The 25,534-nt window shown below is 34.6% G+C and overlaps 1 protein-coding gene across 4 annotated transcripts in view; it reads right to left on the reverse strand.

The window, feature by feature from the left end:
* The window catches only part of USP15 (ubiquitin specific peptidase 15), a 137,213-nt gene that overhangs the window by 69,548 nt on the left and 42,131 nt on the right, over window positions 1–25,534 (reverse strand). For all 4 annotated transcript variants that reach the window (XM_060112013.1, XM_060112014.1, XM_060112015.1 and 1 more), the window contains exons 4-6: window positions 20,107–20,233; window positions 6,258–6,403; window positions 1,600–1,661 (exon numbers count right to left, since the gene is read on the reverse strand). In XM_060112013.1, the coding sequence (XP_059967996.1) occupies window positions 1,600–1,661; window positions 6,258–6,403; window positions 20,107–20,233 (335 nt within the window). The remainder of the gene's footprint in view (window positions 1–1,599; window positions 1,662–6,257; window positions 6,404–20,106; window positions 20,234–25,534) is intronic.

Consider the following 25,534-nt stretch of genomic DNA (forward strand, 5'->3'; position numbering starts at 1 on the left):
CCTGTGCTATGCAGCTGCTTCCCACTAGCTATCTATTTTACATTTGGTAGTGTATATATGTCCATGCTACTCTCTCACTTTGTCCCAGCTTACCCTTCCCCCTCCCCGTATAAGGTCTTATTTTTAAATCTTTAAACCACATATCTGGTAAGGGGTTAATATCCAAATATATAAGACACTCATTACAATTCAACAGCAAAACCCCCAAGTAACCAGATTAAAAAATGGGCCTGAGACTTCTTGGAATAGACACTTCTCTAAAGAAGGCATACAGACAGGTAATAGGTATATTAAAAAGATGTTCAACGTCAGAAATCATTGGGGAAATGCAAATCAAACCACAATGAGATACCACCTCACACCTGTTAGGATGCCTATTATCAAAAGAACAAAAGATAACAAGTACTAGCAAGAATGTAGGGAAATTGGAACCCTTGCATACTGTCGGTGGAAATGTAAGATGGAGCAGCTGCTATGAAAAACAGTATGGAAGTTCCTCAAAAAATTAGAAATAGAACTAGCACATGACTCAGAAATCTCATTTCTGGGTATATATCCAAAGGAAATGAAATCAGTATCTTGAAGAGACATCTGCACTCCCAAGTTCACTGCAGTATAATTTACAATAGCCCAGATAATGAAAACAACCTAAATGTCTATTGACGGATAAATGGATAAAGAAAATATGGTATATACATACAATGGAATTGTATTCAGCCTTAAAAAAGCAAGGAAATCATGCCACATGTGATAACACTGATGAACCTAAGGGACAGTATGCTTGGTAAAGTAAGTCAATCACAGACAAATACTGTATAATTCCACTTATATGAGGCTATGTAAACTAGTCAAACTCATAGAAACAGAGAGTAGAACGGTGGTTCCCAGGGGCTGGGGGAAGGGAGAAATGAGGAATTACTCTTTAACAGGAATAAAGTTTATTATATAAGATGAATAAATTCTAGAGATTTGCTGTACAACAATGTGCCTACAGTTAATAATACTGTAAGGGCACACATTTAAAACTTTGTTAAGAGGGCAGATATCAAGTTATGTTTTCTTACCACAATTAAAAAAAAAGTTTAAAAGGTTTCTAATCACTCATTTACCCTCAAAAGCAATTCTTATACTCCTTTATCTCTACTTGTGCTGTTATATTCTAAAACATGTATCTAAATAAATAAAATATTGCTTTCACGATTAGATTTAAAATGTTGCTTTCACATCAGATTCATTTTGATAAAGAGCATTCTTTTAACAGACACTTTTAAAAATACCACAAAATGCTTGAAAAATATTAAACAAAATGTTTAATAGTGATTTGATTGTATTAGACAATGCACCATTACATTTGTAACGTATTTATACTGTACCTTATTCTAAAAGAGATTAGAATTGGAAGGCTTTTAAATTACAGCATATTCATTTAAGTGCAAACTTAGATAACTTCTATACAAAAATAAAATATTAAAATATAAAGAAGCTATATATATTTACAATTGCAATATACAATTAGGTTCTTCTATCATTATGGATTTTATTATCTGAAATCAAAGCTTCAACATCATGCACTGAGCCATAAAAAGTGGGAGCACTTACTTAGGAGTAGAAGGACCCCTTGGCCATGTTCCATCTTCATTCTTCTGTTCTATCACTAACACCTGCAAATAAGACACAATAAAAGAGTGTATTTCCTTAACCCTGAAGTTAAAATAGCTTCAGAAGATTAGCTGTATATGCTAAGAAACTAAAGTAACTCTGCGATAACTTAAAGGACACAGTAGACAAGGTGAAGAGGCATTTGCATTTTGATTCCAAAGCTGGCCAAGGGAGATAAAGAGACCTTAAATATAAGAAGTCAGCAATGACGGTCAGAAAGAAAGAAGGTAAAACACTACAAGGAAAATCATTGGTTCTATGACTTTAAGTATAAAAAACTAGATGCAATGTAAGTTCCTTGAGTTTAGGGCACATTTTCTATTCCTTTTCTATTTGTAGCTTGTAAAAGTACTGTGCAAAAAACAGATGTTGAATAAATGGTTATAGTTGTTAAACATACTGATGTATGATCTCAGTCAGCTATTATTATGCAAATACTGAGGAAGAGTGGCAAAAATAATCCCAAATTACAGAGTATACATAATTACACATAATTTGTTTGGGGCTATGAAATTTGTCTTTATTTACATTATAAAATTATAAACTCTTTTAATATATAAACGATAGAGCCATGTGTGTGAGAATCAGACTGAAGTTCCCTACTGCAGCATGGTCAGGGTAGACAAAAAACACCTCTAATAAATGAAAAGTACAGGCGAAGGTGAGCTATACTATATTTTAAAACATCCCAGAATCTTTTTTCGTATGTTTCAGTCTAAAAAAGAAGGCTTTCTTCTAGTTTTTACTAGGGGCAAGTCTGTGCAAAGAAGAAAAACTAACCAAAATAATTAATAATATAATAATAATATCTAAATTTCCACAGGAAAACTATAGAAAACATGCCTTGAAGCAAATTCAAGGCATTAAAATTTTGCATATATTCTACATATTCAGTTTCATTAACTCTTGTTTCTTAAAATTGCAATCTTGTAACCTGTTCTGTAAACTCTTAGCAATATACTTTTGTGGACTATATGTTTCAGGCAATTTATAAGCTGGCATTTGGATCTTAACCATGTAAAATGTAAGCCTGATTCAGAAGACATATAACAATGAAACAGCGATTTAAAAAACTCATGGAATCTTGCTGTTGAAAGAGTAAGCTAATTAAAATACTAAAGTTGTCTTTTAAAAGAAAAAGTTATTTCCTACATTCAAGAAACACACATGGTGGGGCTTCCCTGGTGGCGCAGTGGTTGGGAGTCCGCCTGCCGATGCAGGGGACGTGGGTTCGTGCCCTGGTCCGGGAGGATCCCACATGCCGCGGAGCAGCTGGGCCCGTGAGCCATGGCCGCTGAGCCTGCGCGTCCGGAGCCTGTGCTCCGCAACGGGAGAGGTCACAGCAGTGAGAGGCCCGCGTACCGCCCAAAAAAAAAAAAAAACACACATGAGGGACATCCCTGGTGGTCCAGTGGTTAAGACTCTGCACCCCTAGTACAGGGGGCACGGGTTCAATCCCTGGTCAGGGAACTAAGATTCCCGCATGCCACATGGTGTGGCCAAAAACAAACAAAAAAACACGCACATGAAGTATATGTAACATATAATGAATAAGTGCACTGTATACCTGCCATCCTGATCCCTCCTTGATCATATTTCTCTCCTTACCTACCACAGACAATTAACCATTATGCTCAACTGGCATCATTCTGATATATACTTACATATTTTACATATTTATAAAATTGAATTTAGTGAGTAGTTTTTAACTTCTGAAGAAAGGTTTTCCTTTGCTACAACTTATAACTCTACAGACATCTACATAGAAACTATATTATATAAAAAAACATATATATATACATACAAACTGTCTCTAGGAGGACTTGAACCAGTTATAAAACAAAAGATTTTACCTACAGAAAATTTCAAAGTTATGCATTTAATATCATTGTTTATGGCTTGTTTTTTAAAGGAAGGTCTTAAAGCTGAAGAATCAAGTAAATATTTAAAGTTCAACTGTAACCTTTAATTCCTAGCAGTATTTGTACTTTAAATTCTTTTTGTCTTTACAGTCACAGATATTAATGTTGAATGCCACCAGAAATGTTAAAACTCACTTGTTTATTCAAATGTATCATTTTCTGAATAAAATTTTGCTCATGGTTAAAACTTTAACTCAAAATGAAATTATTTTTTAAAAGATTTTAAGATTTAATTAAATTGAACACACACATACAAGGGAGAGAGATAAAGACCACCCACTTTGGGAGATAAACTCTTCAATAATGTATCTTCGTTTCACTTTCTAATGAGGATACTTTTGATTTCAGTAAAAAACAAAACAAAACAAAAAAACCAAACTTCTTTTAAGTCTAAGATAGTGTTTAGTTCATTTATCATCAGTCAGAAAATAACTGGTACAAAACCTAGAAAATTTAATCCATGTTTTTTGAACAATTCCTATTTCAAAAGATCAAATGTCCCTAAAGATATTTTATAAGAATAATATATTTAATAAGATAGTTAATCTTCTTATTAAAGTAATTTTTTCTGTCATCTTCATTCTGATAAATGCATTCCTATCAAGAATAACAAATTAAATTCTCTAAGCCTTGGTTTTCTAATGTACATGATGAGTAGAATAATAGCCATTACTCAGAATCAATTACTGAAAAGATTTAAAGAAATAATCCTATATATTTTAAATTGTACTCCTGGAGCTACCTCAAGGCCTGATGGATGGTAACCAAGGAGAGAAGTGTATGTCTATTTGGAAGACAGAAAGAGGAAGTTGGCTGGCTAAGGAGGGGAGTGTTGACTAACCAGTAGAGTTCCAAATGTCTCACACTCAGCTTCAACTGGGTAACTCCTTTTAATTGTAACACATATTATTAGATTTCGTAAGATTTCATATAAGAATATAATGGCTAAAATAAGTCTGAAAATCACTGTTTTATAGCTGAGTACAATACCTGATATATAGTAGGCATTTGCTAAAAAATTAATTTCCTTCTGTTCCTCTGATTTTTTAAAATAACTTACATCATATATCAGTATTAATTTTAAATAAAACAGAACAAAACAAAACAAAAAACTTCCATATACTAGAGTGGCAGGCTCTGGGTTAGGTACTAAAATAAAAATAAATAGGACACAAAGTCCAACTAAAATAAGGACCTCACAGTCTAGTTGGGGAGCTTAATATATAAATAACTTAATGAATGATACAAGACATATATGTAAATCACTATGGAAGTTAAGGGAGAAATTTCTTCTCCAAATTAAAACAAATCCTATACCTCAACTAGATACTGAAATAAATAGATCAGGAAAGGCTCAAGAAATGATGTAACAAATTTTGAATTGGAATTTGAAGGATAAATAATCTGATCTGGTTAGATTATATGAAAGGATGGGATGCTTAATTTCAATATTTGGATGTTTAAAAGGACTTTTTCTGGATGAATGCAGGGACTGGGGAGAACGGTACAACAGGCAGATGGAACAACATATATGAAAGCACAGGAGTATGGAAAAGCATAGCAGGCTTAGGGAACTATAAGTAGTTCAGTTTGGTATTATTAGAGTGTAAATCCAAAGGCAAGGATAATCGAAAGATGCTGGAAGACTAGGCAAAAGGATAAACCATGACTTGCATGCTGCATTAAGGTGCCTGGACTTTATTCTACAATTGTTAAGGAGCCAGGAAAGGTTTATGAAAAGGAAATAATAAGGTTTACTTTTTTTTTTTTTTGCAGTACGCGGGCCTCTCACTGTTGTGGCCTCTCCCATTGTGGAGCACAGGCTCCAGACGCGCAGGCTCAGCGGCCATGGCTCATGGGCCCAGCCGCTCTGCGGCATGTGGGATCTTCCCGGACTGGGCCACGAACCTGTGTCCCCTGCATTGGCAGGCGGACTCTCAACCACTGCGCCACCAGGGAAGCCCTAAGGTTTAGATTTTAGAAAGAGTATTCTGACAGAAATACGGAAGACTGAGAACGAACATGCAAAAGACTGGAAGCAGAGGGATTTGTTAAGAGATTACGGAAAGATAAGGGGTAAGAATGGGCTACAAACATTAATTAAAGAGATATTTGAAGGTGGAATCAGTAGAACTTGCTGATTGTGTCTAAAAGTCTTCATTTCTCAACACATTCATTTCTTTAGATTCTGTCATAAAGAAAGACCAAATTGGGGGTTGATACCTTCTAGCAGGGGTTGGCAAACTAAGTTCACTTAGCTCACTGACTGCTTTTGTAAATAAAGTTTGTTGGAACATAGCCATATCCATTTTTTACATATTGTTTATGGCTACTTTCTTGCTACTACAATGGCAAAGTTGTAGTCGTGACAGAGACCTTACAGACTGCTGAGCCAAAAATATTTATTATTTGATCCTTTACAAAGTTTGCTGACCCCTTATTATATTAGCTATTTTTCAGTGGAAAATAATTTCTTTTTAAAAAGTAGGTTATTCTCAAGCTCAAGGAGAGAAGCAGAAGTTATAATTAGTGACCAGCAGGGATAGAGAGGAGTTAGAAAGAGGAAACCAGAAACAGTAGAACCAATTATAGATTGTCAGGATAGCCATAAAGTTTGTGACTCCCAAAAACTTCATGTATAGTATGTTTAAAATAAACAGTATTGCTAAAAAATACCTGTCCTTGGTATAAACCAGCATCCTGAATGGTGCTGTCTGGCTTATTCAGTGGTTCAAATGTATTACTCATGTATTTGTTCCACAATCTGGTCTCCTTTTCATCTGGAATATTGAAGATTTTTCTTATTTCCTTTTCAATTGTATCTAGATTTAAGGAGGAAATATATGTAAATATAATATTTAAAAATATACCACAGAGAGTTAAGTGCTCACTAGCATAAAAATCCTAAATTTAAATTACTGATATAATAGCAAGAATAGATAAACAAATATGTAGGAAATACATAAAAACAATAAAGAAAAATTTTAAGACCAGGTATACTTTTTAGGAACAAAATGGTAATTATAACTCAGATGATTACTTTGGGAAATTAAGACCTCAAAAGGTAAGGGTTCAATAATATAACAATTAAGTATAATTTATGTTATACAGGATGAACTTTAACCTTTTACACATTATAAAATCAATATATTTTCTAATGATATGTTAGTTAGAAATTAAAGTATGACTCAGAGATACCACAGATAAAAAATATTTTAAGTTATAACCAATTTAAGAATAATTTGTATTAAGTTGAATACAATTTACAGTTTAAATAGCTAACTAAAATTAAATAGATTACAGGGACACAAAGAAAAGTGCCTTCTTTGAAGAGAGGTCTGAATTGGTCAAAATTTCTTATTTCCAAGGTAAAGCCATATATTTTCTTTATTTCTAAACCAATTATCTGAATGGAAGAAGTCTTTTTTTAAAAAAACTGGAGCAGCTTAATCTGCTGTAAAATAAGATATAGGAGTGTCTACATGTTTGAGAGTAATTAAGTTTCGGTACCATATTTAGATGAATCTTTTAAAGTACTTAAATATTAGAAAGAGATATTAGAAAATACTACTATATCTATCAAATTCTGGTCAATAACGTACCTAACTTAGACTCAAGAAAATTATACTTAATATATTTTATGACATATAAAGAAATATGAAATACTTCTAAATTTTAGAATACTTGATTAATTTTGGACAAAACATTATTTGTAAAATACTAAACCTAAAAATACATGCTCTCTTAAAAAATATAAAAACCCACATCTATCTTACATAATTAAACTTAGTCCAATAACACTGTTTATGTTTTACTTAGCAGCTAATATTCTTTAAGTCTTATAGTCAATGACAGTTTGATTATGGCATTAAATAAGTAGTAATTACTACAGTGTATTTCAAAACTTAATGCAAACTAGCCAGAACATTAAAAAAATTACATTAAATAAATATAAATATACTGTAAGTACTGCTTTCTATTTTGGCGGCATTTTTTTTAATTGAAGTGTAAATGTATACGGAAAAATGCACAAATCGTCAGTATATAATGATAAATTTCCATAGTGGATACACCCGTGTAAGCAGTACCCAGATCAAGAAACAGAAAGTAATGGAGGAAGGACGAAAGAGGAAGAAGCCAAGGAAGGGAGGTCATTTTAGTCTTTCTAAAAAATGAATACTTCTTTCCTGATTGAAAAAATAAATCTTGCTCATTGAAAAAATTCAGAAAATACAAGTACAAATAAAACATCCACCTAGAGATAACCACTGTTAACATTTTGATACTTCTTCTTCCAGGCATTTTTTTCTATTAATACATACATATTTATATACATAATATAATATATACCAACACATATGGAAATGCCCCCTTTATTGAGTTTTGAAAAGGGTAATGCAAAGACCCTGAGATGGGAATGTATTTGGCATGTTTTAGAACAGAACGGTGCACCAATGTGGCTGAAGTGGAATGAGTAAGGTGGAAATAAGACCATAAAGGTACTCATGTATGACCATACAGAATTGAGGCAGTTATGAAAGTATTCTATTTTATCTGATTAAGAAGGGAAGTCATTTAGGAGTTTTGAGCAGAGAAGTGGTATGATCCAATTGACACTTCAAATGTTCACTTTTGCTGCTAGTGAAAACAAACTGCAGGATGTCAAGGGTGAGAGAGACTAGGCTACTACAGAAATCCAAACCAAGGTGGTAACAGTGGAAGCAATGTTAAGTGGTCAGACTGGGAGTAGATTCTGAAGGCACTGCTTAGAAGATACGTTGCTAAATTATATACAGAGTGAGAAATACAAGACAATCATTATGATACCAAGGGTTTTGGCCTGAGCAATTAGAAGAGTGCAAGTGATGATTACTCAGATGAGGAAAAATGACAGAGTAGTAGGTTTCAGGGGGAAGGGAGAGAGTTTAGTTTCATATATGTTATCTTTAGATTCTCATCAGACACATGTGAAGATATGGAATGGTTGAAACTGGAATTAAGGGAGAGTTTGGGTAGGAGATATAAGACATCAATATACAGAAAAGTATTTAAAGCCAGGGGACTAGAGGAAGTCTTCAAGGAAAAGAAAGAAGATACAAGGACTGAGCATATCACACTGATGTTCTGAGGCCAGAAATATGAAGAGGAACTTACAAAGGACTCTGAGAAGATGCAGCCAGTGAGAACTTGTGCCCTGGCAGCCATGTGACGAGAAAATATTTCTAGATGGAAAAGTGAGTAAGTATGTTCATTTTTGCTGGCACGTTAAGAAATGGAAGACTTCGACCACTGGATGTATCAATGTAGAAGTAATTAGAGACCATCACAGAAGCAGAACCAAGGAAGTGGTTGGTCTGATTTAGTGGGTTCAAGAGAGAATGGGAGCAGAGGAAGTGGTAGCCAGAAAGCAGTTTGCTTAAACTGAAATTTGGCAACTGCAGCTGTAGATAATGACAGCCTAGGGTATATCTATGGGAACTGGTGGTTGAGGCTGGATGCAGACCAAGATCACTGGAGTTGAGAATGTCAAGGTATTGAGAACATGTGCATATTTTTCTGTATATTAATCCGACTCTATTAAGCAGTTAATGAAAAGCATAAAGAGATAAAAAAATATTAACACAGAAAACAGAAATAAAATTATTGTGACAAACATTTCTAGTAGGAACATTTACTAAGAAAGTTAAGCAGTGAGGGAGGGGAAGATGGCGGAAGAGTAAGACGCGGAGATAACCTTCCTCCCCACAGATACACCAGAAATTCATCTACACGTGGAACAACTCCTACAGAACACCTACTGAACGCTGGCAGAAGACCTCAGACCTCCCAAAACGTAAGAAACTCCCCACGTACATGGGTAGGGCAAAAGAAAAAAGAATAAACAGGGACAAAAGGATAGGGACGGGACCTGCACCAGTGGGAGGGAGCCATGAAGGAGGAAAGGTTTCCACACACTAGGAAGCCCCTTCGCAGGTGGAGACTGCGGGTGGCGGAGGCGGGTAGCTTCAGAGCCGCGGAGGAGAACACAGCAACAGGGGTGCGGAGGGAAAAGCAGAGAGATTCCCGCACAGAGGATAGGTGCCGACGGGCACTCACCAGCCCGAGACGCTTGTCTGCGCGGCCGCTGGGTCAGGTGGGGCTGGGAGCTGAGGCTCGGGCTTCAGTCAGAGCGCAGCGAGAGGACTGGGGTTGGCTGTGTGAACACAGCCTGAAGGGGTTAGTGCACCACGGCTGGCCAGGAGGGAGTCCGGAAAAAAGTCTGGACCTGCCGAAGAGGCAAGAGACTTTTTCTTCACTCTTTGTTTCCTGGTGCACGAGGAGAGGGGACTCAGAGCGCTGCTTAAAGGAGCTCCAGAGACGGGCGCGAGCCTTGGCTAAAAGTGCGGACCCCAGAGACGGGCGTGGGAGGCTGGGGCTGCTGCTGCCGACGCCAAGAGGCCTGTGTGCGAGCGCAGGTCACTGTCCACGCCCCCTTTCCGGGGAGCCTGTGCAGCCCACCACTGCCGGAGTCCTGGGATCCAGGGACAGCTTCCCCGGGAGAGCGCATGGCACACCTTGGGCTGGTGCAAAGTCACGCCGGCCTCTGCCGCCACAGGCTCGCCCCACACTCCATACCCCTCCCTCCCCCCGGCCTGAGTGAGCCAGAGTCCCCGAAGCGGCTCCTCCTTTAACCCCGTCCTGTTTGAGGGAACAACAAACGCCCTCCGGGGATCTACAGGCAGAGGCGGAGCCAAATCCAAAGCTGAGACCAGGGAGCTGTGAGAATAAAGAAGAGAAAGGGAAATCTCTCCCAGCAGCCTCAGAAGCAGCGGATTAAAGCTCCACAATCAACTTGATGTACCCTGCATCTGTGGAATACATGAATAGACAACGAATCATCCCAAAATGAGGAGGTGGACTTTGAGAGCAAGATATATGATTTTTTACCCTTTTCCTCTTTTTGTGAGTGTGTATGTGTATGTTTCAGTGTGAGATTTTGTCTGTACAGCTTTGCTTCCACCATTTGTCCTGGGGTTCTATCCGTCCTTTTTATTTTCTCTTAAATTTTTTCTTAATAATTATTTTATTTTAATAACTTTATTTTATCTTACTTTATCTTCTTTCTTTCTTTCTTTCTTTCCTTCCTTCCCTCCTTTAGACAATGAATCATCCCAAATTGAGGAGGTGGACTTTGAGAGGAAGATTTATAATTTTTTCCCCTTTTCCTCTTTTTGTGAGTGTGTACGTGTATGCTTCTGTGTGAGATTTTGTCTGTATAGCTTTGCTTCCACCATTTGTCCCAGGGTTCTATCCGTCCGTTTTTAAAAAATTTTTTTTTGCATAATAATTATTTTTTAATTTAATAGCTTTATTATATTTTATCATACTGTATTCTATTTTAATTTATCTTCTCTCTTTCTTTTTTTCCAACCTTCCTCCCTCTCTCTTTTCTTTCTTTCTTCTTTCTTTCTTTCTTTCCTCCCTCCCTCCCTCTCTCTTTCTTTCTTTCTTCCTTCCTTCCTTCCTTCTACTAATTGTTTTTTTCTACTTTTTCTGCCTTTTATTCTGAGCCGTGTGGATGAAAGGCTCTTGGTGCTGCAGCCAGCAGTCAGTGCTGTGCCTCTGAGGTGGGAGAGCCAACTTCAGCACATTGGTTCACAGAGACCTCCCAGCTCCACATAATATCAAATGGCAAAAATCTCCCAGAGATCTCCATTTCAACACCAGCACCCAGCTTCACTCAAAGACCAGCAAGCTACAGTGCTGGACACCCTATGCCAAACAACTAGCAAGACAGGAACACAACCCCACCCATTAGCAGAGAGGCTGCCTAAAATCATAATAAGTCCACAGACACCCCAAAACACACCACCAGACGTGGACCTGCCCACCAGAAAGACAAGATCCAGCCTCATCCACCAGAACACAGGCACTAGTCCCCTCCACCAGGAAGCCTACACAACCCACTGAACCAACCTTAGCCACTGGGGACAGACACCAAAAACAACGGGAACTACGAACCTGCAGCCTGCAAAAAGGAGACCCCAAACACAGTAACATAAGCAAAATGGGAAGACAGAAAAACACACAGCAGGTGAAGGAGCAAGATAAAAACCCGCCAGACCTAACAAATGAAGAAGAAATAGGCGGTCTACCTGAAAAAGAATTCAGAATAATGATAGTAAAGATGATCCAAAATCTTGGAAATAGAATAGACAAAATGCAAGAAACATTTAACAAGGACCTAGAAGAACTAAAGATGAAACAAGCAACGATGAGCAACACAATAAATGAAATTAAAAATACTCTAGATGGGATCAATAGCAGAATAACTGAGGCAGAAGAATGGATAAGTGACCTGGAAGATAAAATAGTGGAAATAACTGCTGCACAGCAGAATAAAGAAAAAAGAATGAAAAGAACTGAGGACACTCTCAGAGACCTCTGGGACAATATTAAACGCACAAACATTCGAATTATAGGGGTTCCAGAAGAAGAAGAGAAAAAGAAACGGACTGAGAAAATATTTGAAGAGATTATAGTTGAAAACTTCCCTAATATGGGAAAGGAAATAGTTAATCGAGTCCAGGAGGCACAGAGTCCCATACAGAATAAATCCAAGAAGAAATACGCCAAGACACATATTAATCAAACTGTCGAAAGTTAAATACAAAGAAAACATATTAAAAGCAGCAAGGGAAAAACAACAAACAACACACAAGGGAATCCCCATAAGGTTAACCGCTGATCTTTCAGCAGGAACTCTTCAAGCCAGAAGGGAGTGGCAGGACATACTGAAAGTGATGAAGGAGAAAAACCTGCAACCAAGATTACTCTGCCCTGCAAGGATCTCATTCAGATTTGATGGAGAAATTAAAACCTTTACAGACAAGCAAAAGCTGAGAGAGATCAGCACCACTAAACCAGCTTTACAACAAATGCTAAAGGAAGCTCTCTAGGCAAGAAACACAACAGAAGGAAAAGACCTACAATAACGAGCCCAAAACAATTAAGTAAATGGGAACAGGAACATACATATCAATAATTACCTTAAAGGTAAATGGACTAAATGCTCCCACCAAAAGACACAGATTGGCTGAATGGATACAAAAACAAGACCCATATATATGCTGTCTACAAGAGACCCACTTCAGACCTAGAGACACATACAGATTGAAAGTAAGGGGATGGTAAAAGATATTCCATGTAAATGGAAATCAAAAGAAAGCTGGAGTAGCAATTCTCATATCAGACAAAATGGACTTTAAAATAAAGACTACTAGAAGAGACAAAGAAGGACGCTACATAATGATCCAGGGATCGATCCAAGAAGAAGATATAAAAATTGTAAATATTTATGCACCCAACATAGGAGCACCTCAGTACATAAGGCAAATACTAACAGCCATAAAAGGGGAAATCGACAGTAACACATTCACAGTAGGGGACTTTAAAACACCACTTTCACCAATGGACAGATCATCCAAAATGAAAATAAATAAGGAAACACAAGCCTTAAATGATACATTAAACAAGATGGACTTAATTGATATTTATAGGACATTCCATCCAAAAACAACAGAATACACATTTTCCTCAAGTGCTCATGGAACATTCTCCAGGATAGATCCTATCTTGGGTCACAAATCAAGCCTTGGTAAATTTAAGAAAATTGAAATTGTATCAAGTATCTTTTCCGACCACAACGCTATGAGACTAGATATCAATTACAGGAAAAGATCTGTAAAAAAATACAAACACATGGAGGCTAAACAATACACTACTTAATAACGAAGTGATCACTGAAGAAATCAAAGAGGAAATTAAAAAATACCTAGAAACAAATGACAATGGAGACACGACGACCCAAAACCTATGGGATGCAGCAAAAGCAGTTCTAAGAGGGAAGTTTATAGCAATAAAATCCCACCTTAAGAAACAGGAAGCATCTCGAGTAAACAACCTGACCTTGCACATAAAGCAATTAGAAAAAGAACAAAAACCCCCAAAGTTAGCAGAAGGAAAGAAATCATAAAGATCAGATCAGAAAAAAAAAGAAAAAGAAATGAAGGAAATGATAGCAAAGATCAATAAAACTAAAAGATGGCTCCTTGAGAAGATAAACAAAATTGATAAACCATTAGCCAGATTCATCAAGAAAAAAAGGAAGACTCAAATCAATAGAATTAGAAATGAAAAAGGAGAAGTAACAACTGACATTGCAGAAATACAAAAGATCATGAGAGATTACTACGAGCAACTCTATGCCAATAAAATGGACAACCTGGAAGAAATGGACAAATTCTTAGAAATGCACAACCTGCCAAGACTGAATCAGGAAGAAATAGAAAATATGAACAGATCAATCACAAGCACTGAAATTGAAACTGTGATTAAAAATCTTCCAACAAACAAAAGCCCAGAACCAGATGGCTTCACAGGCGAATTCTATCAAACATTTAGAGAAGAGCTAACACCTATCCTTCTCAAACTCTTCCAAAATATAGCAGAGGGAGGAGCACTCCCAAACTCAGTCTACAAGGCCACCATCACCCTGATAACAGAACCAGAAAAAGATGTCACAAAGAAAGAAAACTACAGGCCAATATCACTGATGAACATAGATGCAAAAATCCTCAACAAAATACTAGCAAACAGAATCCAACAGCACATTAAAAGGATCATACACCATGATCAAGAGGGGTTTATTCCAGGAATGCAAGGATTCTTCAGTATACACAATTCAGTCAGTGTGATACACCATATTAACAAATTGAAGGAGAAAAACCATATGATCATCTTAATAGATGCAGAGAGAGCTTTCGACAAAATTCAACACCCATTTATGATAAAAACCCTGCAGAAAGTAGGCATAGAGGGAACTTCCCTCAACATAATAAAGGCCATATATGACAAACCCACAGCCAACATCGTCCTCAATGGTGAAAAACTGAAACCATTTCCACTAAGATCAGGAACAACACAAGGCTGCCCACTCTCACCACTCTTATTCAACTTAGTTTTGGAAGTTTTAGCCACAGAAATCAGAGAAGAAAAGGAAATAAAAGGAATCCAAATCGGAAAAGAAGAAGTAAAGCTGTCACTGTTTGCAGATGACATGATACTATACATAGAGAATCCTATAGATGCTACCAGAAAACTACTAGAGCTAATCAATGAATTTGGTAAAGTAGCAGGATACAAAATTAATGCACAGAAATCTCTGGCATTCCTGTACACTAATGATGAAAAATCTGAAAGTGAAATGAAGAAAACACTCCCATTTACCATTGCAACAGAAAGAATAAAATATCTAGGAATAAACCTACCTAAGGAGACAAAAGACCTGTATGCAGAAAATTATAAGACACTGATGAAAGAAATTAAAGATGATACAAATAGATGGAGAGACATACCATGCTCCTGGATTGGAAGAATCAATATTGTGAAAATGACTCTACTACCCAAAGCAATCTACAGATTCAATGCAATCCCTATCAAACTACCACTGGCATTTTTCACAGAACTAGAACAAAAAATTTCAAAATTTGTTTGGAAAAACAAAAGACTCCAAATAGCCAAAGCAATCTTGAGAACGTAAAACGGAGCTGGAGGAATCAGGCTCCCTCACTTCAGACTATACTACAAAGCTACAGTAGTCAAGACAGTATGGTTCTGGCAAAAAAAAAATAGAAATATAGATCAATGGAACAGGATAGAAAGCCCAGAGATAAACCCACGCACATATGGCCAACTTATCTTTGATAAAGGAGGCAGGAATGTACAGTGGAGAAAGGACAGCCTCTTCAATAAGTGGTGCTGGGAAAACTGGACAGGGACATGTAAAAGCATGAGATTAGATCACTCGCTAACACCATACACAAAAATAAGCTCAAAATGGATTAAAGACCTAAATGTAAGGCCAGAAACTATCAAACTCTTAGAGGAGAACATAGGCAGAACACTCTATGATATAAATCACAGCAAGATCCTTTTGACCCACCTCCTAGAGAAATGGAAAGAAAAACAAAAATAAACAAATGGGACCTAATGAAACTTCAAAGCTTTTGCACAGCAAAGGAAACCATAAACACCAAAAGACAACCCTCAGAATGGGAGAAAATATTTGCAAATGAAGCAACTGACAAAGGATTAATCTCCAAAATTTATAAGCAGTTCATGCAGCTCAATAGCAAAAAAAAATCCAAAAATGGGCAGAAGACCTAAATAGACATTTCTCCAAAGAAGATATACAGACTGCCAACAAACATATGAAAGAATGCTCGACATCATTAATCATTAGAGAAATGTAAATCAAAACTACAATGAGATATCATTTCACACCAGTCAGAATGGCCATCATCAAAAATTCTAGAAACAATAAATGCTGGAGAGGGTGTCGAGAAAAGGGAACACTCTTGCACTGCTGGTGGGAATGTGAATTGGTACAGCCACTATGGAGAACAGTATGGAGGTTCCTTAAAAAACTACAAATAGAAATACCATATGACCCAGCAATCCCACTACTGGCCATATACCCTGAGAAAACCATAATTCAAAAAGAGTCATGTAACAAAATGTTCATTGCAGCTCTATTTACAATAGCCAGGAGCTGGAAACAACCTAAGTGTCCATCATCTGATGAATGGATAAAGAAGATGTGGCACATATATACAATGGAATATTACTCAGCCATAAAAAGAAACGAAACTGAGCTATTTGTAGTGAGGTGGATAGACCTAGAGTCTGTCCTACAGAGTGAAGTAAGTCAGAAAGAGAAAGACAAATACCTTATGCTAACACATATATATGGAATTTAAGAAAAAAAATGTCATGAAGAACCTAGGGGTAAAACAGGAATAAAGACACAGACCTACTTGAGAATGGACTTGAGGATATGGGGAGGGGGAAGGGTAAGCTGTGATAAAGTGAGAGAGAGGCATGGACATATATACACTACCAAACGTAAGGTAGATAGCTAGTGGGAAGCAGCCGCATAGCGCAGGGAGATCAGCTCGGTGCTTTGTGACCGACTGGAGGGGTGGGATAGGGAGGGTGGGAGGGAGGGAGACGCAAGAGGGAAGGGATATGGGAACAGATGTATATGTATAACTGATGCACTTTGTTAGAAAGCAGAAACTAATACACCATTGTGAAGCAATTATTAAAAAAAAGGTTAAGCAGTTCTATTAATAAATTTTATAAACATAAAGCATTTTTCAAATTTAATAATAAAATTATTTTTCAGTGGTATCTTTAAAGAAAAAATAAAAACAAGTTTTATCTTTCTTACTGATACATGTTCAATACCCAAATATATCAATTTAGGTAGAAGAATATTAAAAAGGCCAAGTATTTTGGCTCTGAACATGGTAAATTATTTAGATCCTACCTACGGCTACTATCATTTTTATTGTAAATCAATGTAGGCATTACTAGCTGAAAATGGAACATTTTATTAATTTGGTAAAAACAGTAAACAGGTGCTTATATTTCTTAATTCCGTTTACAAAATTTGTATACTGTATTTCATGTACATAGCTATTTTGATCCTTTTTAATCACGAGTGAAAAAACACACAGGGAAAAATATACATCTCGTATTTCCTTTCTTATCAAATTATTTGTTTCAAAACTCACTTCCTAAAGAAACACAAAATCAACCCAATTAACATTTGCACAGATTGTATAAGGCAGCCAATTAAGAAGTGAGACTCTGGTATAAGAGGCCGGGTTAAGGAGTTAAAATACTGGCTCTATCACTTGGTAGCAGGGTGAACCTATGTAGGTTACTTAACCTTTCTTAGCCTAGGCTTTATCACCTTTAAGATGAGGGTACAGTAATGTTGAGGTTTAAATAAGAAATTTCCTGTAAAGTGCCTAAAGCATAGTAAGTATTCAATAACTGCTAACTATTATACCCATAACCATGAAGTTTCTAAAATTCCTGACTTGATTAATTTTTGCAAAAATTTTTGCTTAGAAAGCAAACTTGCTCTAACATAGATTTTCAAACTTTTAAAACTACAGTAAGGAATTGTGACCCACTATACACATATATGTTGATATTTTGTATTCTGATATTTTCCATTCCATTCTCTTTACTCCACAAACTGTTTAAGGACCATGAAAGTATAGACAACACAGTTTGAAAAAACTGTTCTAATAAGAAATGTTAGCTATGTGAAAAAATTTATTCATATACAATTTTAAGGCATATAGCCAATGTATGTAGCATTTTAAAGTATTAGTAAATTTAAACTATGCTAATTAACATCTATGTAAGTCAAATAAACTTTTTGAAGCAGATTCTTTACAAATCATCTCCTTGACAATTCTTATCTAGTACTTAATGTAAAAACTCCAAAATGCTTGTTTTGAGTTCACAAATTAAACCTTAGATCTTCACATAATGAGTTTTAAGATATTTTTCAGTGAACTAATGTTCTAAAATAAGTTTCTTATTGTCTCATGTAACTTTTATATATATATATATATATATATATATATATATATATATATATGAAATTTTCCTATAGAAATGAGGTAAGAAACAAAGAAACTTTAATACCAAAAGTTTAATAACAAACTTTAAAATAACTAGAAAACATTATCTACATCAAGCATTTAAGAGGTAGTTTATTTATATTCCAATTGGCTGAACATTTCAGAAGTTAGTCTCTGAATTAATTTTAATAGGTCATCTTTGTTGGACAGACTTACAGATTCTTAAAGATTCTTACTGTGTACATTTTAATATCATGATTAATGTAATTTGATACATTTAAAACTTTCAGTTCTTAGGATATAGAAATGTTTTACTTTCCTGAATATGTTCCAAAAATCTAGAACTGCAAAAGTTAAGTACTTTATCCATAATAATACTTTATACATAATAATGTAATAAAATGACATTTATATGGAGTTCCTAACATTTTAAGCATTCATTTTAGAAAGATGACTGTGTGACTTTACTGAAATTGCATCTCAACTTACAAATGTTCTAGGTAAATAAAGAGAGGGAAAATAAAAAATCCATACATAATGTCTGGCAAAAACATTAGGATTAACCAAGCATTAGGAATTGAAGAATGGTACTATTTCATGAAAATTATGAGTTAAAAGTATTTTCCTGCAGTGAAATGGCTATGTGGTGAAAGTCAAATGTACTTAAGAAATTCAGAAATATTTTTATTTACTTTTAATAAAGTGTACTTAATGACTGGTTCCAACAAGAAAAGCTATACGGTGCTATAATTCATAAATTTTCTAATCTTTCTTTCTTTCTAAGTTCTACATTAAGTGTTATGTCCTTCTCCAGTGTCCATTTACACTTTCCAACAAGATCAATGTTACTGCCATTAATCTTCTGTTCCAAAAACTTTATTTGAAAGTAACAACCTTTTATAATTTTTGAGTTGTGTCTTATCAAAAAGTACTGCAATTCTGTTATTAAATGCATAATCATTTATTTACAAAAAATGTATTCAATATATTCTTTTTTAAATTGAAGTATAATTGACATTAAACATTTTATTAGTTTTAGGTGTATGACAGAATGGTTCAACATTTGTATACATCACTAAGTGATCACCACAATAAGTGACCATCTGTCACCATACAAAGTTAGAAAAACTTTTTCCTTGTGATGAGAACTTTTAAGATTTACTTTCTTAGCAACTTTCAAATTTGCAATTCAATATTATTGACCATAGTCACCATGCTGTACATTACATCCTCATGACTTACTGGAAGTTTATACCTCTTAATCCCCTTCACCCAATTTCACCGAACCCCCAAGTCCCTCCCATCTGGCAGCCACCAATCTGTTCTCTGAATCTATGAGTTTTATTTTGTTATTCAATACATTCCTGATCTTAAATTAACATGTGGCTTTTAAACAGAATTATAAATTTACATGTATTTAAATATACATTTACATGTGTAGATATGTAAATATATAAAGATATATAAATACACAGAAGGAGTTAGGCACACTTATATTTGATATATAATTCTGTAACCTACTCATTATTAAAAAAAAAATCAATGAGTCATATTAATGTTAAGCCCGCTGCTGTAAGTAGCTACTTAATTTTGTATTTATAGAGTCCAAAGAATAAACTGTGAGAAAAAAGAAAAGAAACGGTCATTTTCCATGCTAAGAATGGTAAATTATTATATTGATATATATATTACATTACCTGACAAAGTTTTACCTAAGCAAGCTTTTATTTAAAGTTCTACTTCAATTTATAGTCATGTTACAAACATATGTATTTTCAAATGCTAAATTAAAACAATTATTTGATTTTTTTTAAAAGTAAAATGGCACAAATGTTAACCTCATTTAATAATGTAAAGTAGACCTAGAAATGATAAATAATTCAACTCTAAGCTAAGACTTATTGTACGATGCTTGGAAATCTGTGATGTCTAAGGATAAACCCTTAAAATGGTTATCATCTTAGTAGCATATAACAAATAGAATTTTAAATAAATTTCTAATAGCAATGGTTTAACAAAGAAACAGGATCTTGCATTACCTATTGTGTCAGCTTTGCTAAATCTTCGAGTTACAACATTGTTCATGTTTCCATTTTCACAGAGCTTCAATTCTGTGAGATATACTTCTACTTTGCAGTGTTTTACAAACATACCCTGTTCAACCACCTAAAAAAAAAAACAAATTGTTATCAGCTACAGCTTGATATATTTCAGTGTTCTGAATAACAATACATTTCTCTAAAGAGGCTTTAGAAAAAAACTACAGATCTCCAGTGAGAAACTAGTAACTATTAAAACCCATCAGTATAAAATAATAGATACTGGATAGCTGAAAAAGAAAGGAACATTTTTGGAAATTTTAATATTTAACAGAATATGAATAATCATGACACAAACATTAACAGACAGTTTAGAAAGGCATTCTACTAGTCTATGAAGATACTTTGGTATACTATAAATAATGAATACATTTAGTATTTATGATGAGAAAGTGAATGCAAAGTGTAAATACAGCTCTGATTAAAGATACAGACATACTTATAGCTTTTAGTACTTGATCTCAAGCAGAAAACCTTTAAAAATTGTAAGTTTTATACAATTTCAGTTAGCAACAGCTATAATATCACTCTATACGTTAAAATAAATCTTTTAAAACAATAACTACAAATTACTGTTGCCAAAATATCCAGCTATGCCCTGTAACTGATATGTTAGTTTTCCATCCTAAGATGACTTTGTTTGACCTTTAAATGCATACTCAGTAATTCTATGCAACAAATGAAAAAAAAAAGCTGCTAAACATGCAAGCAATAAGGCAGAAAAAGAGAAAATATGTAATATATTAGGTTCACCTTATTAATAAGTATATTTCCTTTTGATCTTCTAAAGGTTAACTGTAGGATTTCAGCCATGAACACTGTTTCTGAAAATAGTAATCGGCCTGATATGTGATACATTAGACAAATATGGCAAAAGGGAGGCTCCAAATGACTGTTGTACTCACATGCTTTGCATCAATTCAATAAGGGACTCATAAATTTGTCTTTCACTTGCAGGGAATTGTTTTAGCTCAAAAAGTTCAAATGTAGTTTGTCTAGTATTTAAAATATCCAATCCAATGCTAATTTTTATGATACTTTGTCACATATATTCTCCTAATTATACTTGTTACATTCACATTTCTAAAACAAGCAACAGCATGCACTTCCGTGTTAATTAACTTAACCCATTTTACAAACTAATATACAACTGTTTAACCCTGAACTAATTAAACTTGTTTTATACTTTATTTGAAGGATTTTGCTTCATGTTTATTTGAAGTTATGAAGGAAGCAAAGGATATTACATCATTTCTAAGATTACTTGAAGCTGTAAAGCTAGGAATCAAATATTCTTCTTAATCAGAAATTTCTGCTCTGGGAGTCAATATGTGAGTAAGAATCCTAAAATAATATTATATCAAGTTAGTTACTAATCATCGGTAGGTTGCCAAAACTGAGGTAGCTACAGGCCTCATTTTATTGGCGGGTGGGGGGGGATGACTAACAATACAGCAGGTAATGGGATAAAGAAACAGGATAAAATAACAAAAAATAAGAAAATCCTTCATTATGATTTATATTGAGGTATATATTTTCTAAGTAAGCATAGTTTTTTAAAAAATGAGAATCTTCATAAAACTAATAGATATTTTCCTGGAAAGAATCTGGTGATTTAACTGTCAGAAACTCACTGTCAACAATGAAAACAAAACATCAGTTCACTATTTCACTATCGTATGTAAGACAGATAACCAACAAGGACCTAAAACAAGGGCACTCTACTCAATATTCTGTGATAACCTATACAAGAAAAGAATCTAAAAAAGAATGGATATATGTATAGGTATAACTGAATCCCTTTAATGTACACCCGAAACTAACACAACACTGTAAATCAACTATACTCCAATAAAATAAAATTTAAAAAAAATCAAGGGGGCTTCCCTGGTGGCGCAGTGGTTGAGAGTCCGCCTGCCGATGCAGGGGACGCGGGTTCGTGCCCCGGTCCGGGAGGATCCCACATGCCGCGGAGCGGCTGGGCCCGTGAGCCATGGCCGCTGAGCCTGCACGTCCGGAGCCTGTGCTCCGCAACGGGAGAGGCCACAACAGTGAGAGGCCCGCATACCGCAAAAAAAAAAAAAAAAAATCAAGATTATTTCAAAACCCACTCTTTATTGGGATTCAGAATATTTCTCATTTTTCTTCTTTTCTCCAACAGTATCTTACATTGCTAAAACCCTAACATTACTCAGAATACTACTACTGTATTTATAAGATATTTTACTGTTTCCAAAAGTAGTATATTAAAAAGCAGTTCTTTTAAGGAAGATATGAGTTTGTCCTCAAACAATTTTTATTTGAAAGAACCAGACTGTATGAATGGTTAAAGCTTGAATACAACAGCATCACAGCAGAGAAAAATAATTAGCATATTTATGTAGTAGTGTCATAATCATATGTATATTACTTGTTCATATATAGCATCTTCTTTATATTTGTTTATATAAAGTATCCTACCTTCATTAAAAATGTTTGTGTTGAAAATAATCATTTAAAATGATGGCTATTAAGACTAACAGGAAGAAACAGGCTTAGAAAAAACAGGATACAAAGATTTACCTAGTTATTATAACCATTAAGATACACATTTGAAATAAGACAGAAAGGTGAATATTCAGAAATATCAGTTATGTTTCAGAATTAGAGGTGACAGCTAAAGTGTTTTTTTCCTAAGTGAATTATAATGTTGTTGAAATCTGTGCTTGGATTCTATTAATTCATGGCTACAATGAAGGTCAAGTTTTTTTACTAAGTTAGTTAGGGAAATATGTTTATGCTAAATTAAAATAAATATAATTTCCATTTGTTCATTTTGCTGTGAATATTAGAGAGCATTTTGACTAAAGCTATGAAATATACCTGATAAACCTAATGTAGTCTACTCTTTATATCGGCATATGACTGCTCCCCCCTTGAAAACAGAAAGTAATTTCTAAAGAAATCTAGTACTTTAAAGCAATTTGATAACACTGGGCCTAATAGACACATTTACTATTTTTGAGGAGTTAGCTACATTCACTTTGGCAGCACTTACTGAGCATCTATGCTTAGCGCTAGAAATACACAGGTGAATTAGACCCAGTCCCTGGAATCAGGGTGAGAACACCCAGTGGTAAAGACAGAGAGACTAGCAGAGAAGTATAACACAACTATGAAATCACAGGTGTTAACGTACAACAAACAAATCCTACTTGTGATATTCTATACAAATATTTCAAGATATATTTCTTCAGAAACAAGGACTCAGACATAAACATAAAAACATGATCACCCTAAAATATTAAAACTAATCCCTTAACATCGAATATTCATTACATTAAAATTAAATTAAAATCATTTTTAATATAGATCCAAATGAAGCCCATACACTGCAAATGACTGATAAGTCTCAAGTCTCTTTTTTGTTTTTTTAAGTGTCTTTTAACTGAAAAGTTTACCATCAATCTTTTAATTCTTGCAATTTTTAGTAAGACTACTTCATAGGGATTGTGAGATATATTCTACACAAGATGCAAATAATATCTAGTTGCCCCTCTTTTTATGATGTTGGTAGACATTAATTAACCAGCACCTAGATCAGGAGTGGGCTAACTATGATCCACAGGCTAAATCTCGCTCATCATCTATTTTTGTAAATAACATTTTACTGGAACACAGTTATTCCCATTCATTTACGTGTCACCTATGGCTGTTTTTGCACCCAAAACAGCAGAGGTGAGTAGTTCCACAGCGACCATTTTGGCCCACAAAGCTGAAAATATTTGCTATCTGGCTTTTTACAGAAAAAGTTTGGTGACCCCCTAACCATCAATTCATTAGGTCTTCTTTAATTTTGCTCAGTAATGTTTCATAATTTTCATTGTAGAGAAGTAATTTTGTAAGGTTTATTTCTACGTACTTTGATCTGTTGTAAACATTATTTTAAAATTCAACTTTATTTGTTGCTGATAAATAACTCATTTTTCTATATTTACCTTATATCCAACCACCTTGTGAAACTTAATTATTGATTTTAATGATTTGTTAGTACAACTTTTGGAATTTTCAACATATAAAATCATGTCTTTTAGAACATTACAATTTTATTTATTTTCAATCCTTATTCTTTGAGTTCTTTTCCCTGCATTACCACACTGGCTAAGACCTCTAATATAGTTATCCTTGTCTTGTCCCTGATCAGAGAGGAAGAACTTTGAATATTTTACCAATAAGTATGTCTGAATAGGTTTCTATTTCTAGCTTTTCTTAAAAAAATCATACATAGATATTGAGTTTTATCAAATGCTTTTTCTGCATCTACTGAGATGGTTTTTCTACCAGATAATACAAAAATTATAATAAGTGATTTTCAAAGTAAAACCAAAATTGCATTTGAAAAAAATCCAGCCTGGCCATTTTTTAACTCCCTTTTTGCATAATGCTGGGTTTGGCTTGTTAATATTGTGTAAATTATTTGGTATTGTGTTATTAAATATTTGGTTGAATATTTACTGGTGATGCCTTCTGGAGCTACAGTTTTCTTTGTGAAAAGATTTTTATTTAATGATTTAATTTCTTTATTCAGAGAGGGCAATTGAGATTTTCTATTTATTTCAACACTGTTGTATTTTTCTAGAAATCTGTCCACCTAAATTTTTAAATTACATAAAATTATTCAAAATTAATCTTTTAAAAAAGGCTTTAGACTCTGCTATGATATCCCCTTTTCCATTCCCAATATAGGTGACTTGGGCTTATTTTCCTTTTATTCTTGATCAGTCTTGCCAGGACTCATCTTTATTTTACTAATCTAATTCCAATGTTCTTTATAATGAGTCAACTTTGTTCATTTAATGCAATTTTTTTCTATTTTATTAATGTCTACTTCATATTATTTCTTGATTAGGCTTAATTTCCTTTTCTTCTCATTTTGAGTACAGTCTTTCTTCTTTTCCAGTATTTACATTTAAGCTATAAAGTTCTTTCTAAGAATGACTTTAGTCATTCTTTTATGATGCACCATTATTCTTCAGTTCAAAATATGTCTAATTTTATTTTTTATACCTTTGACCTAAGGATTACTTAGAAGTATATTGTTCCATTTCTAGGTAGCTGAGAGATCATCTAGTTGTCTTTCTGTTACAGACTTCTAAATTCCCCTGAGGACAGAAAATACACTGAATAATTTCTATCATTAGAAATATATTGGAATTTGCTTGATGGCCCAGCATGTGGTTAATTTTGGTAAAAATTCCACTTAAAAATTTTTGTATTCTGCATTAAGTGCAACGCATGTCAATCAGGTCATGGTGGTTAATCATGTTGTTCAAATCTGCTTCCAAGCTCATTCATGTGTTGTTGGCAGGCCTCCATTCCTCTCCAGCTG

This window comes from Mesoplodon densirostris, chromosome 11 (assembly GCF_025265405.1).
Source record: "Mesoplodon densirostris isolate mMesDen1 chromosome 11, mMesDen1 primary haplotype, whole genome shotgun sequence".
In the NCBI taxonomy this organism is placed as follows: Eukaryota; Metazoa; Chordata; class Mammalia; order Artiodactyla; family Ziphiidae; genus Mesoplodon; species Mesoplodon densirostris.